The sequence below is a fragment of the Salmo salar genome, chromosome 11 (assembly GCF_965601325.2).
Source record: "Salmo salar chromosome 11, fSalSal1, whole genome shotgun sequence".
Lineage (NCBI taxonomy): Eukaryota > Metazoa > Chordata > Actinopteri > Salmoniformes > Salmonidae > Salmo > Salmo salar.
In genome coordinates, this window is record NC_138301.1 from 21,805,486 (window position 1) to 21,819,088 (window position 13,603).

The 13,603-nt window shown below is 43.4% G+C and overlaps 1 protein-coding gene across 2 annotated transcripts in view; it reads left to right on the forward strand.

Moving 5' to 3' along the window:
* LOC106562212 (DNA-binding protein RFX7) overlaps positions 1–13,603 on the forward strand; it is a 42,492-nt gene that overhangs the window by 5,260 nt on the left and 23,629 nt on the right. For both annotated transcript variants that reach the window (XM_014126924.3, XM_014126926.3), the window contains exon 2: positions 10,556–10,589. In XM_014126924.3, the coding sequence (XP_013982399.3) occupies positions 10,556–10,589 (34 nt within the window). The remainder of the gene's footprint in view (positions 1–10,555; positions 10,590–13,603) is intronic.

Consider the following 13,603-nt stretch of genomic DNA (forward strand, 5'->3'; position numbering starts at 1 on the left):
ATTTTGCCAATTGGACTGGTACCCCCTACCACATAGAACCCCACTAATCTACAGACGGAAACGCATGAGGTGGCTAAATACAGACCTCCCTCCATCTTCTGCCAGCTTGCTACCTATGATCCGGCTAGCTGTCTGAATCTCACGGGACCCTTATGATCACTCGGCTAAGCATGCCTCTCCTTAATGTCAATATGGCTTGTCCATTTCTGTTCTGGTTAGTGTTTATTGGCTTATTTCACTGTAGAGCCTCTAGCCCTGCTCATTATACCTTATCCAACCTTTCAGTTCCACCACCTACACATGCTATGACATCTTCTGGTTTCAATTATGTTTCTAGAGACAATATCTCTCTCATCATCACTCAATGCCTAGGTTTACCTCCACTGTATTCACATCCTACCATACCTTTGTCTGTACATTATATCTTGAAGCTATTTTATCGCCCCCAGAAACCTGCTCCTTTTACTCTCTATTCTGGACGTCAAAGACGACCAATTCTCATAGCTTTTAGCCGTACCCTTATCCTGCTGCTCCTCTGTTCCTCTGGTGATGTAGAGGTGAATCCAGGCCCTGCAGTGCCTAGCTCCACTCCTATTCCCCAGGCGCCCTCTTTTGATGACTTCTGTAACCGTAATAGCCTTGGTTTCATGCATGTTAACATTAGAAGCCTTCTCCCTAAGTTTGTTTTATTCACTGCTTTAGCACACTCTGCCAACCCGGATGTCCTAGCCGTGTCTGAATCCTGGCTTAGGAAGTCCACCAAAAACTCTGAAATCTTCATCCCTAGCTACAACATTTTCAGACAAGATAGAATGGCCAAAGAGGGCGGTGTTGCAATCTACTGCAGAGAGAGCCTGCAGAGTTCTGTCCTACTATACAGGTCTGTACCCAAACAATTTGAACTTCTACTTTTAAAAATCCATCTCTCTAAAAACAAGTCTCTCACCGTTGCCGCCTGCTATAGACCACCCTCTGCCCCCAGCTGTGCTCTGGACACCATATGTGAACTGATTGCCCCCCATCTATCTTCAGAGCTCGTGCTGCTAGGTGACCTGAACTGTGACATGCTTAACACCCCAGCCATCCTACAATCTAAGCTTGATGCCCTCAATCGCGCACAAATTATCAATGAACCTACCAGGTACCACCCCAAAGCCGTAAACACGGGTACCCTCATAGATATCATCCTAACCAACTTGCCCTCTAAATACACCTCTGCTGTTTTCAACCAAGATCTCACCGATCATTGCCTGCATCCGGTCAGCGGTCAAACGACCTCCACTCATCACTGTCAAACGCTCCCTGAAACATTTCAGCGAGCAAGCCTTTCTAATCGACCTGGCCCAGGTATCCTGGAAGGATATTGACCTCATCCCTTCAGTAGAGGATGCCTGGTTATTATTTCTTTTATTCCTTCCTCACCATCTTAAATAAGCATGCCTCATTCAAGATATTTAGAACCAGGAACAGATATAGCCCTTTGTTCTCTCCAGACCTGACTGCCCTTAACCAACACAAAAACATCCTGTTGCGTTCTGCATTAGCATCGAACAGTCCCCGTGATGTGCAACTTTTCAGGGAAGTTAGAAACCAATATACACAGGCAGTTAGAAAAGCCAAGGCTAGCTTTTTCAAGCAGAAATTTGCTTCCTGCAAAGTCCATGGAGAATAACAACACCTCCTCCCAGCTACCCACTGCACTGAGGATAGGAAACTCTGTCACCTCCGATAAATCCACTATAATTGAGAATTTCAATAAACATTTTTCTACAGCTGGCCATGCTTTCCGCCTGGCTACCCCTACCGCGGTCAACAGCACTGCACCCCCCACAGCTACTCACTCAAGCCTTCCCCATTTCTCCTTCTGCCAAATCCAGTCAGCTGATGTTCTGAAAGAGCTGCAAAATCTGGACCCCTACAAATCAGCCGTGCTAGACAATCTGGACCCTTTCTTTCTAAAATTATCTGCCGAAATGGTTGCAACCCCTATTACTAGCCTGTTCAACCTCTCTTTCGTGTCGTCTGAGATTCCAAAAGATTGGAAAGCAGCTGCTGTCATCCCCCTCTTCAAAGGAGGGGAAACTCTTGACCCAAACTGCTACAGACCTATATCTATCCTACCTTGCCTTTCTAAGGTCTTCGAAAGCCAAGTCAACAAACAAATTACCGACCATTTCGAATCCCACCGCACCTTCTCCGCTATGCAATCTGGTTTCAGAGCTGGTCATGGGTGCACCTCAGCCACGCTCAAGGTCCTAAACGATATCGTAACCGCCATCGATAAGAAACAATACTGTGCTGCCGTATTCATTGACCTGGCCAAGGCTTTCGACTCTGTCAATCACCACATCCTCATCGGCAGACTCAATAGCCTTGGTTTCTCAAATGATTGCCTCGCCTGGTTCACCAACTACTTCTCTGATAGAGTTCAATGTGTCAAATCGGAGGGCCTGTTGTCCGGGCCTCTGGTAGTCTCTAAGGGGGTGCCACAGGGTTCAATTCTTGGGCCAACTCTTTTCTCTGTATACATCAATGATGTCACTCTTGCTGCTGGTGAGTCTCTGATCCACCTCTACACAGACGACACCATTCTGTGTACTTCTGGCCCTTCTTTGGACACTGTGTTAACTACCCTCCAGACGAGCCTCAATGCCATACAACTCTCCTTCCGTGGCCTCCAACTGCTCTTAAATACAAGCAAAACTAAATGCATGCTCTTCAACCGATCACTGCCCGCACCTGCCCACCCGTCCAGCATCACTACTCTGGACGGTTCTTACTTAGAATATGTGGACAACTACAAATACCTAGGTGTCTGGTTAGACTGTAAGCTCTCCTTCCAGACTCACATCAAACATCTCCAATCCAAAGTTAAATCTAGAATTGGCTTCCTATTTCGCAACAAAGCATCCTTCACTCATGCTGCTAAACATACCCTCGTAAAACTGACCATCCTACCGATCCTCGACTTCGGCAATGTCATTTACAAAATAGCCTCCAATACCCTACTCAATAAACTGGATGCAGCCTATCATAGCGCCATCCGTTTTGTCACCAAAGCCCCATATACTACCCACCACTGCGACCTGTACGCTCTCGTTGGCTGGCCCTCGCTTCATACTCGTCGCCAAACCCACTGGCTCCAGGTCATCTACAAGACCCTGCTAGGTAAAGTCCCCCCTTATCTCTGCTCACTGATCACCAAAGCAGCACAAACCTATAGCATGTGCTCCAGCAGGAGTATCTCTCTGGTCACCCCCAAAGCCAATTCCTCCTTTGGCCGTCTCTCCTTCCAGTTCTCCGCTGCCAATGACTGGAACGAACTACAAAAATCTCTGAAACTGGAAACACTTATCTCCCTCACTAGCTTTAAGCACCAGCTGTCAGAGCAGCTCACAGATCACTGCACCTGTACATAGCCCATCTATAATTTAGCCCTAACAACTACCTCTTCCCCTACTGTATTTATTTATTTATTTATTTATTTATTTTGGTCCTTTGCACCCCATTATTTCTACTTTGCACTTTCTTCCACTACAAATCTACCATTCCAGTGTTTTACTTGCTATATTGTATTTACTTTGCCACCATGGCCTTTTTTGCCTTTACCTCCCTTATCTCACCTCATTTGCTCACATTGTACATAGACTTATTTTTCTACTGTATTATTGACTGTATGTTTGTTTTACTCCATGTGTAACTCTGTGTTGTTGTATGTGTCGAACTGCTTTGCTTTATCTTGGCCAGGTCGCAATTGTAAATGAGAACTTGTTCTCAACTTGCCTACCTGGTTAAATAAAGGTGGAAAATCATAATCGGTCGACCTCTAATGTGGACACCCCTTCAAATTAGTGGATTCGGCTATTTCAGCCACACCCGTTGCTGCCATGTGTATAAAATAGAGCACACAGCCATGCAATCTCCATAGATAAACATTGGCAGTAGAATGGCCTTTACTGAAGAGCTCAGTGGCTTTCAACGTGGCACTGTCATAGGATGCCACCTTTCCAACAAGTCAGTTCGTCAAATTTCTGCCCTGCTAATGCTGCCCCGGTCAACTGTGAATTACTGTTATTGAGAAGTGGAAATGTTTAGAAGCAACAACGGCACAGCCGCCAAGTGGTAGGCCACACAAGCTCACAGAACAGGTTCAGAATAGGCCCCTTAGTTCCAGTGAAGGGAAATCTTAACGCTACTGCATACAATGACATTATAGACAATTCTGTGCTTCCAACTTTGTGGCAGCAGTTTGGGGAAGGCCCTTTCCTCTTTCACCATGACAATTCCCCTGTGCACAAGGCGAAGTCTACAGTCGTGGCCAAAAGTTTTGAGAATGACACAAATATACATTTTCACAAAGTTTGCTGCTTCAGTGTCTTTAGATATTTTTGTCAGATGTTACTATGGAATACTGAAGTATAATTACAAGTGTCAAAGGCTTTTATTGACAATTACATGAAATTGATGCAAAGAGTCAATATTTGCGCTGTTGACCCTTCTTTTTCAAGACCTCTGCAACGCCCTGGCATGCTGTCAATTAACTTCTGGGCCACATCCTGACTGATGGCAGCCCATTCTTGCATAATCAATGCTTGGAGTTTGTCAGAATTTGTGGATTTTTGTTTGTCCACCCGCCTCTTGAGGATTGACCACAAGTTCTCAATGGGATTAAGTTCTGGGGAGTTTCCTGGACATGGACCCAAAATATCGATGTTTCGTTCCCCGAGCAACTTAGTTATCACTTTTGCCTTATGGCAAGGTGCTCCATCATGTTTGAAAAGGCATTGTTCATCACCAAACTGTTCCTGGATGGTTGGGAGAAGTTGCTCTCGGAGAATGTGTTGGTACCATTCTTTATTCATGGATGTGTTCTTAGGCAAAATTGTGTGAGCCCACTCCCTTTCCTGAGAAGCAACCCCACACATGAATGGTCTCAGGATGCTTTACTGTTGGCATGACACAGGACTGATGGTAGCTCTCACCTTGTCTTCTCCGGACAAGCTTTTTTCTGGATGCCCCAAACAATCGGAAAGGGGATTCATCAGAGAAAATGGACTTTACCCCAATCCTCAGCAGTCCAATCCCTGTACCTTTTTCAGAATATCAGTCTGTCCCTGATGTTTTTCCTGGAGAGAAGTGGCTTCTTTGCTGCCCTTGACACCAGGCCATCCTCCAAAAGTCTTTGCCTCGCTGTGCGTGCATATGCACTCACACCTGCCTGCTGCCATTCCTGAGCAAGCCCTGTACCGGTGGTGCCCCGATCCCGCAGCTGAATCAACTTTAGGAGACGGTCCTGGCTCTTTCTGGACTTTCTTGGGCGCCCTGAAGCCGTCTTCACAACAATTGAAGCGCTCTCCTTGAAGTTTGTTGATGATCCGATAAATGGTTGATTTAGGTGCAATCTTACTGGCAGCAATATCCTTGCCTGTGAAGCCCTTTTTGTGCAAAGCAATGATGATGGCACGTGTTTCCTTGCAGGTAACCATGGTTGACAGAGGAAGAACAATGATTCTAAGCCCCACCCTCCTTTTGAAGCTTCCAGTCTGTTATTTGAACTAGAAGTCGACCGATTATGATTTTTTTCAACGCCAATACCGATTTTATTTGAGGGCCAAAAAAACCCGATACCGATTAATCGGCCGTTTTTTTTATTTTATTTTGTAAATATTTTTTTGGGGGGGTTTTTATGTTTTATTTTTTGTATTTTTTTTTATGTATTTATAAAAAAAAGTAAATGTATTTATTTGTAATAATGACAATTACAACAATACGGAATGAACACTTATTTTAACTTAATATAATACATCAATAAAATCAATTTAGCCTCAAATAAATAATGAAACTTGTTCAATTTGGTTTAAATAATGCAAAAACAAAGTGTTGGAGAAGAAAGTAAAAGTGCAATATGTGCCATGTAAGAAAGCTAACATTTAAGTTCCTTGCTCAGAACATGAGAACATATGAAAGCTGGTGGTTCCTTTTAACATGACTTCAATATTCCCAGGTAAGAAGTTTTAGGTTGTAGTTATTATAGGAATTATAGGACTATTTCTCTCTATACGATTTGTATTTCATATACCTTTGACGATTGGATGTTTTTGTAGGCACTTTAGTATTGCCAGTGTAACAGTATAGCTTCCGTCCCTCTCCTCGCTCCTACCTGGGCTCGGACCAGGAACACATCGACAACAGCCACCCTCGAAGCAGCGTTACCCATGCAGAGCAAGGGGAACAACTACTCCAAGTCTCAGAGCGAGTGATGTTTGAAACGCTATTAGCGCGCACCCGCTAACTAGCTAGCCATTTCACATCGGTTACACCAGCCTAATCTCGGGGGTTGATAGGCTTGAAGTCATAAGCAGCGCAATGCTTGAGGAATTGCGAAGAGCTGCTTGCAAAATGCACAAAGGTGCTGTTTGAATGAATGCTTACGAGCCTGCTGCTGCCTACCATCGCTCTGTCAGACTGCTCTATCAAATATCAAATCATAGACTTAATTTTAACATAACACACAGAAATACGAGCTTTTGGTCATTAATATGATCGAATCCGGAAACTATCATCTCGAAAACAAATGTTTTTCCTTTCAGTGAAATACGGAACCGTTCTGTATTTTATCTAACGGGTGGCATCCCTAAGTCTAAATATTCCTGTTACATTGCACAACCTTCAATGTTATGTCATAATTATGTACAATTCTGGCAAATTGATTACGGCCTTTGTTAGGAATAAATGGACTTCACACAGTTCGCAATGAGCCAGGCGGCCCTAACTGCTGTATATACCCTGACTGCTTGCACGGAACGCAAGAGAAGTGACACATTCATGTTCGCAGGCAATATTAACTAAATATGCAGGTTTAAAAATATATACTTGTGTATTGATTTTAAAGAAAGACATTGATGTTTGTGGCTAGGTGCAACAACAGTGCTTTTTTTCGCAAATGCGCTTGTTAAATCATCACCCGTTTGTCAAAGTAGGCTGTGATTCGATGAGAAATTAACAGGCACCGCATCGATTATATGCAACGCAGGACACGTTAGATAAACTAGTAATATCATCAACCATGTGTAGTTAACTAGTGATTTATGTTAAGATTGATCGTTTTTTATAAGATAAGTTTAATGCTAGCTAGCAACTTACCTTGGCTTCTTGCTGCCCTCGCGTAACAGGTAGTCAGCCTGCCATGCAGGCTCCTCGTGGAGTGTAATGTAAGGCAGGTGGTTAGAGCGTTGGACTAGTAACCGGAAGGTTGCAAAAACGAATCCCCGAATCCCCCCTGAACAAGGCAGTTAACTCCCGTTCCTAGGCCGTCATTGAAAATAAGAATGTGTTCTTAATCTGACTTACCTAGTTAGATAAAGGTGTAATACATATATATATTTTTTTCAATTCGGGAAATCTGTGGCCAAAAATGCCGATTACCGATTGTTATGAAAACCTGAAATCGGCCTAAATTAATCGGCCATTCGGATTAATCGGTCGGCCTCTACTTTCAGCACCCGATGGCTTGTACTTGTTTTTTTTTTGTTGATTGAGCTGTACACCAAAATTCACTTAAGCCCATACTCACTGAGTTTTCACCAGCCATGAGACTGTCTGTGTCCTGAAAAAACCTCAGTGTGGGTAAATGGTGGCTTTCAACATTTGACTGACTCTGGAGTGGAGCGAAGGGATGTCATGTCTTTGGTGGTAGCTCTATTTAACAGTTGACCTACTGTCTTTAAACAACTGTGAAAGTTATGTTCGATCTGATTATAGTCCAATTGTCTACTTATGAACTGTAACTCCCAGTTTTAGTAGTGGGCTATATCTGCTCCACACTCAATTTGGTGGCTGTTCTGATGGTATGTCAGGCTTCAGTTTAAAAGATTCACCATCACCACTCTAGCAGAAGAATATGAGATCAGAGAGGTTCAGAGAGGCTCGCCGTTGGAGTGTCTCCCCACATTGATAATTCAGAATAGCACAGCTTTGGTGCTCCAGCCTTCCCCAGTGTCAGGCTACTGTCTGCGGTCGCTGAGGTTTAGAGGTGAATGTCAGGCAATCCAATTTCTCCCTGAACCGGCCATATTGAGGGAGGGTGGCAGACAGTGAGCAGCCAGGGCTGCCCCTTCCTGCCGGCTCTGACTGTTTACGTTCAATAGGGGGGAGTACAGGAGGGGCCAGCTGGTGGGGGGGGGGGGGGGAGAGAGTCTGCTCTGCTGCCTTTGGAAATCAGAGTGCTTTTCAGGAAAATACAATACACACAGTCCCTATTAATGTAACATTTTAGTGTTTATTATTTCATAAGATGTGAATTATTTGAACATGTCAGGTCATATTACCAGTTATCTTTTTCGGATGTTGATTTGTGTTTTGACTTAGGTTCTTATCTTTCTCAATGTTTCAGAATGATTTATTAAAAGGCTGAAATAAGACCTGTTTTGTGGTAGATGTAGGGACATTAGGTGATCATTCAAGGGTTTCTGAACTGGGTAACTAAGGGTAATTCAATACATGCAGCAGTTAGCTGCTTAGTGCAGAAAGGATTTTGTGAGACAAAATCCTGCAAATATATACAATCAATCATGTAAATCTCAAGCTGTGGCACTTGGTGCAGGCCACTAAATAAGCTAAAAGAATTAGATCAGACATGTTGAAGTTTACCTCAGTGACCTGGTGCAGCTTGGATATAGATGAATGAGGCCAACAGGCAGTGTGAGGGGGTTCATCACTCAGAGCTGAACTCCTCTACTGCCAGCCCATGGTTCAACAGGATGTGTTTAGAAACCAGACTTCCTCAGTCTCTACGTACGTACAGTCTCAACATAGGTACATTGCATGGCAATGGGTCCATGTTTCACATGAAAATCACCAAACTCAGAATTTAGGGACAGGGAGGGATGGCTTTTCTCGAGAAATACAAACTCAGACTCCACTCTGACCCACAGGAATGTTGTTTTCATTTTTTTTTTTTTGGATTATTTTTTTTAATAAAAATGTCAGATGAATCTGTGCCATTTTTATACTGCAGTTTGATTTAACCCTAAACCCACTTTGTAATGCCAGTCATCAACATTATTGTGTACCCTGCCAAGTGAAGTTCTAGTCCAGACTAAGTGATTCTAGACAGAGCTTGTTAGGTCATGCTCAGTCAGGGGCTCTGTGTGACCAGAACTGGGGTATAATTGCTGCAGAACATTTTAAAACTGGAGTGATGTGCACTAAGGAGCCGGCAGGGAGAATCTAAATCCTGTCTTTCCCAATCCCCTCCCAGCTCCCCACAGCAACAATGACTTAACGAGGCGCTCTCTCGGTACCTGCCTGGCCTTACCTAGAAACAGCTTAATGAGAGGAACCTGGCAGACCTGCTTATTATCAACACTGAGAAATCCTGGCATCACCTAGTAACAGTCCATTAAAGCTTTACTTTCTGTCACAGCTAATAACAGTCTCCTGATTCTGACCTGCCCTGAGTAACCTAGTAACAGCCTGGTACCATATCACACAGCAACAACCTGACATCTGAACCTGACTTTTACTTTTACTTAACAAATAAGTAAGTCCTAGGTTCTGCCCCTTCATTGTAATAGATGATCAAATAGAAGCAGCCTGCCTCATTATGACCAGTTCTTGCATTGATTCGTAGTTGTATGAGAGCCAAGTTACCATCTCCTACTATGTTATCCAGGTAAACTGACTTGAAAGTGGGCTGTGCCACACAGAGAGGGATTTACCATGTGGTTCAATTGGAGAAGTGTCATGGACCACACACCTCTTGAGCTGCAGAATGTGTAGCCACACACACATTGAGAGTGAGAGAAAGTGTTTTCAATTCTGCATCTCTCAATTAACCTTTTGAGTTGTTGTGGTTCACACCAATGTCTAGGCCTTGCCTCACGTGACATTTCTGAAAGCTATGGAGAGGAAATTGGGTCAATTCAGGCTATGGGAGTAGATGTGTGTTGTTTTTGAGTGGGCGGACTCAGCAAGGGGCAACGAGAATCTCTGACTGTAAAAGCATTAGCAGCCTCTTCGCTCACTTCACTGTGAGGAACTGTAGCAGGTTGTCTGTGAACGATTGTAACCAACAGTCAGTGAGTCCGTTTTCTCTATTTGATTTTAACTGTCTGTCTGAGAGAGACAGCATTTTAGGTCCTTTGACTAAAATGCTGTGGGATAAATTAATGATAGGTTGACTTTCCTTTCTGTGTTTCTAGCAGTATGATATTGCCTTGAGGTCAAGTCAGATTTTACAGTACTTTTTTATATGGATTAGGCCTAGATACCGGTTTGTACTGGATTGAAGTCCCCTCAATGACTGTCACGGACTTTCTGAGGGAGGTGTTATTAATAGGCGTTGAGTGCTATAGGACATTTATGTAGTGTCTGTCTCCATTTTTACATATGACAACGTGTTCCTGGGATATATTGGTTACGACCAGCGAGAAGCTGGTGGGAGGGTTGTCTCATGCCTTACGTTACAATGATTTATTAATAAATCCGGTGTATGCATGGTGCTCACGTTACACTTGCGTCATACTAATTTGTCTTATGTTTCTCTTTTTTTCAGTAAATCTGTACAGTCAAAGGTGGACAATATTTTGGTGAGTCTTCCTTGTTATAAAGCCTTTAACCACAATGTATGCTCTGTTCACAATTGTTACACTTTCCCCCCCAATGTTTAAGGTTGGTTTTTGACTTGAATAAGGTAAGGTCAATTTTAGGTTTCTGAAATGTAATCTCTGGGCTTATCTCACCTCTTCGCCAGTGTAGTGAGACTATGTTAGAGAAGCAGCATTGCCATCTACTGTCTGTAGTATTTTAACAGGTGGTCCCATGTTTGACTTATTTATACCACACTTGATGTCAGAGCTGAAAGTAGCCCTGTTATGAAACAGCCATTGCTGACCATAAAATGCTGCTCAGTCCTGTTCAATGATCTCACTTAAACCACACTAACCCATTTAATCTTACTTAATGATTCTTATAGTTATACTACACAGTATTCGGCTCGTAATGGTCTCCAGAAGATGGGATGAAACACTCTACCTCTGTGCTTGGTGTTGTAACCAAACCAGTGGTCATGTCCCTTTGTCATCACCTCATCTTTTTAGACCTTGGTGTGTTTTTTCTCATAGGTTCTGGCCTTCAACTGAAATTCAGTCAACCCCGGTGTGATTGAACATACAGTATCATCTAAAGCCCAACTTGACATACTTGAACATAACTCATCTGCAGCACATGGCTTACCTGAAAGTTCAAGATGTTTACGTGTGTTCATGTGAGGATTTGGCCCTACGTGTACTGTAATTGAGCAAGTATAGAAATATTTAGCCTGTCAATAGAGATGGGTGCTATACAACACTGAGGTAAGATCCAGTGCATTGCGACCAGGAGAGGCAGGAGACTGAGCAGAGGTCAAGGCTACGCTAGTTACTCTGGGAAACCTGCTGTGTTTATTCAATATTGCAGGCTGGGCTTCAGCTTGTCAGAGGTACCTTACCAAGAGGTATGTTGAGGATAGACGGCTAGACCTGTCAAAGCAATCAAATCACCCACCACCACTGCCACATTGTAGCCTACGTTATGCACTCAGGTTACACGTATAAGGAGGTCAACGAGTGTTGTTTGTCCTCATTGACCTGCCTTGCCTCTCTCTCTTCCTCAGTGAAAGGGGACCCCAATCCCAGTGGTTAAAGTCCTGTTTCGTGTACTGTTAAGTGCCGAATCCAGAATCCCTGGAGCCCTAAAGTTTCACACAAATGTCCATGTTCGTGGCAGGTGCCAGAGTTAGCAATGCTCCAGTCAGCTCCCGTACTCCAGTCAGCTTTACGGTGCTAAATGTTGCAATCTCACACAATACCTTGCATCAGCTGCGCTCATTAAAGGTTAATGCCTTCAGTTGTATTCCACAAGGGTCTTGTGTTTTTCAATTCCGACAGACTTTGTTTTCTTTGCCTCTTAAGGATTTCTAGAGGACATGGGAAAGCAATAGCGTCTAATATTAACCCCTCTCCCTCTCTCTGTTTTCATTTACAGACTTTGAATGTGTCAGCGGTGGTGATAAGTAGAACACACATCAATAATGAAACTTGTGTTGATACACTGTGGTTGTTTCCTGCCTCAGACTGTGTCTTATGGAGATGTGAGAGTGGTCTCTGGGGAGAGGTGGCTGTTTTTAGTCTTTCAGTGGAGTAACCCATCTCTGTGTGTATTGAATCACTAATGTCCAGCCCACGCTCCACTAGTAATGTCTTAGTAATATTACTAGTCTTCCACCATCAGGGTCTGCTTTATGCGTCTCTTTCTGGTGTCTGGCCTCATATCAAACTGGTTCTGGTCAGATGTCCTCAGTTATAGTTGCCCTTTGTGTGAATATTCATTCACTGTAGAGCTTTGGGTTTAGTTGGAAGACTCAGAGGTTAGTGGTTCTTAGAGAGAGAGAACACAAAGTAGGTAATGTACAGTAGCAGGCCAATGTAACCAGAGGCTTAACCTGTTAATTACCATTTATATCTCCCTGTGTGTTATCGTTTCTTCTAATAGCTTTCAGTTTCTCTGAGCCTCAACACAAACAATCTGGCTTCCTCTCACGTCTAGTTCATTCTCCTAGATGGTATCAGGCTCGGTAATAAAGTTGTCGGGTTGACGCCATAGCTCAGTTTTGCCGACACATAGCATAGCTAGCTGTGTAACTGCCATTTATGAACTTGTCTTTCATCCAACAAAAAGCTATAGTGTTGTTGTTGGCGCGAGAATACAACCAGGCTATAATTGTTCTGTTGATGTTGTTTGTACCGAAGGGACTGATATTCTATTAGGGATGGTGGTGATGGGTATTTAACCTTGTCCGTGTGAAGGTGCAGGGGAGTGTGGACTGTCTGCTGACACTGACTCATTTAGAATTGTCATCCAAGTGTGGACCCTTGCCCTGCGAAGGGTGCTGTTTGCTGTAGTTTGTAGGGTCTTCATACCCAGGCCAGTCAAAGTCCAAATGAATTTCAGAGATGTAAGGTCTATAAGTGGCTGAAGTTGAATGACTAGAGAAGCAGGGCTGGGCGACTATATGGAATTAATTTGAATGTATGTTTTAACGCAATGTTTTCAGTTTTTATAAGCATTTGTCTTTTTGGTCTCGTCTCCTTCGATCCTTCTGTGCTGTGTGCGCTGTGCACCTTCCCACTCACACACAGACACCAAGCCCCTCCCCCTGCCACTCAAAACAACAAAGCCGAAAGACCACTTCAACCTCTCTGACAACAAGTAGTTTCAACTTGCTATTTGCATTTGAGGTTTGGTCCAACAATTGGTCGATTCCCCTTCTAACGATAACCTTTTATGTCTCAACTCCCAAAATGTAGAACAGAGCAGACCCTACTAAAATGAGAGTATCAATGAACATGATTGTGGAAAATGAATGCTCAGTTTTTGTTGTGTGTGGCATTGCGGTACCACCTACTGCTAGCAGCATTTTAGTACTGTTATGTGCTAGCTGTCTAGTCTGGGTTTTTAAAAATGTTCTACGATGCGATTATTTCTCTCACGATCACTTGCGTGATGGGATAAAACTTTGATACTGAACTAATTACCAGCAGTAATGAAACTAAACCATGGCCAA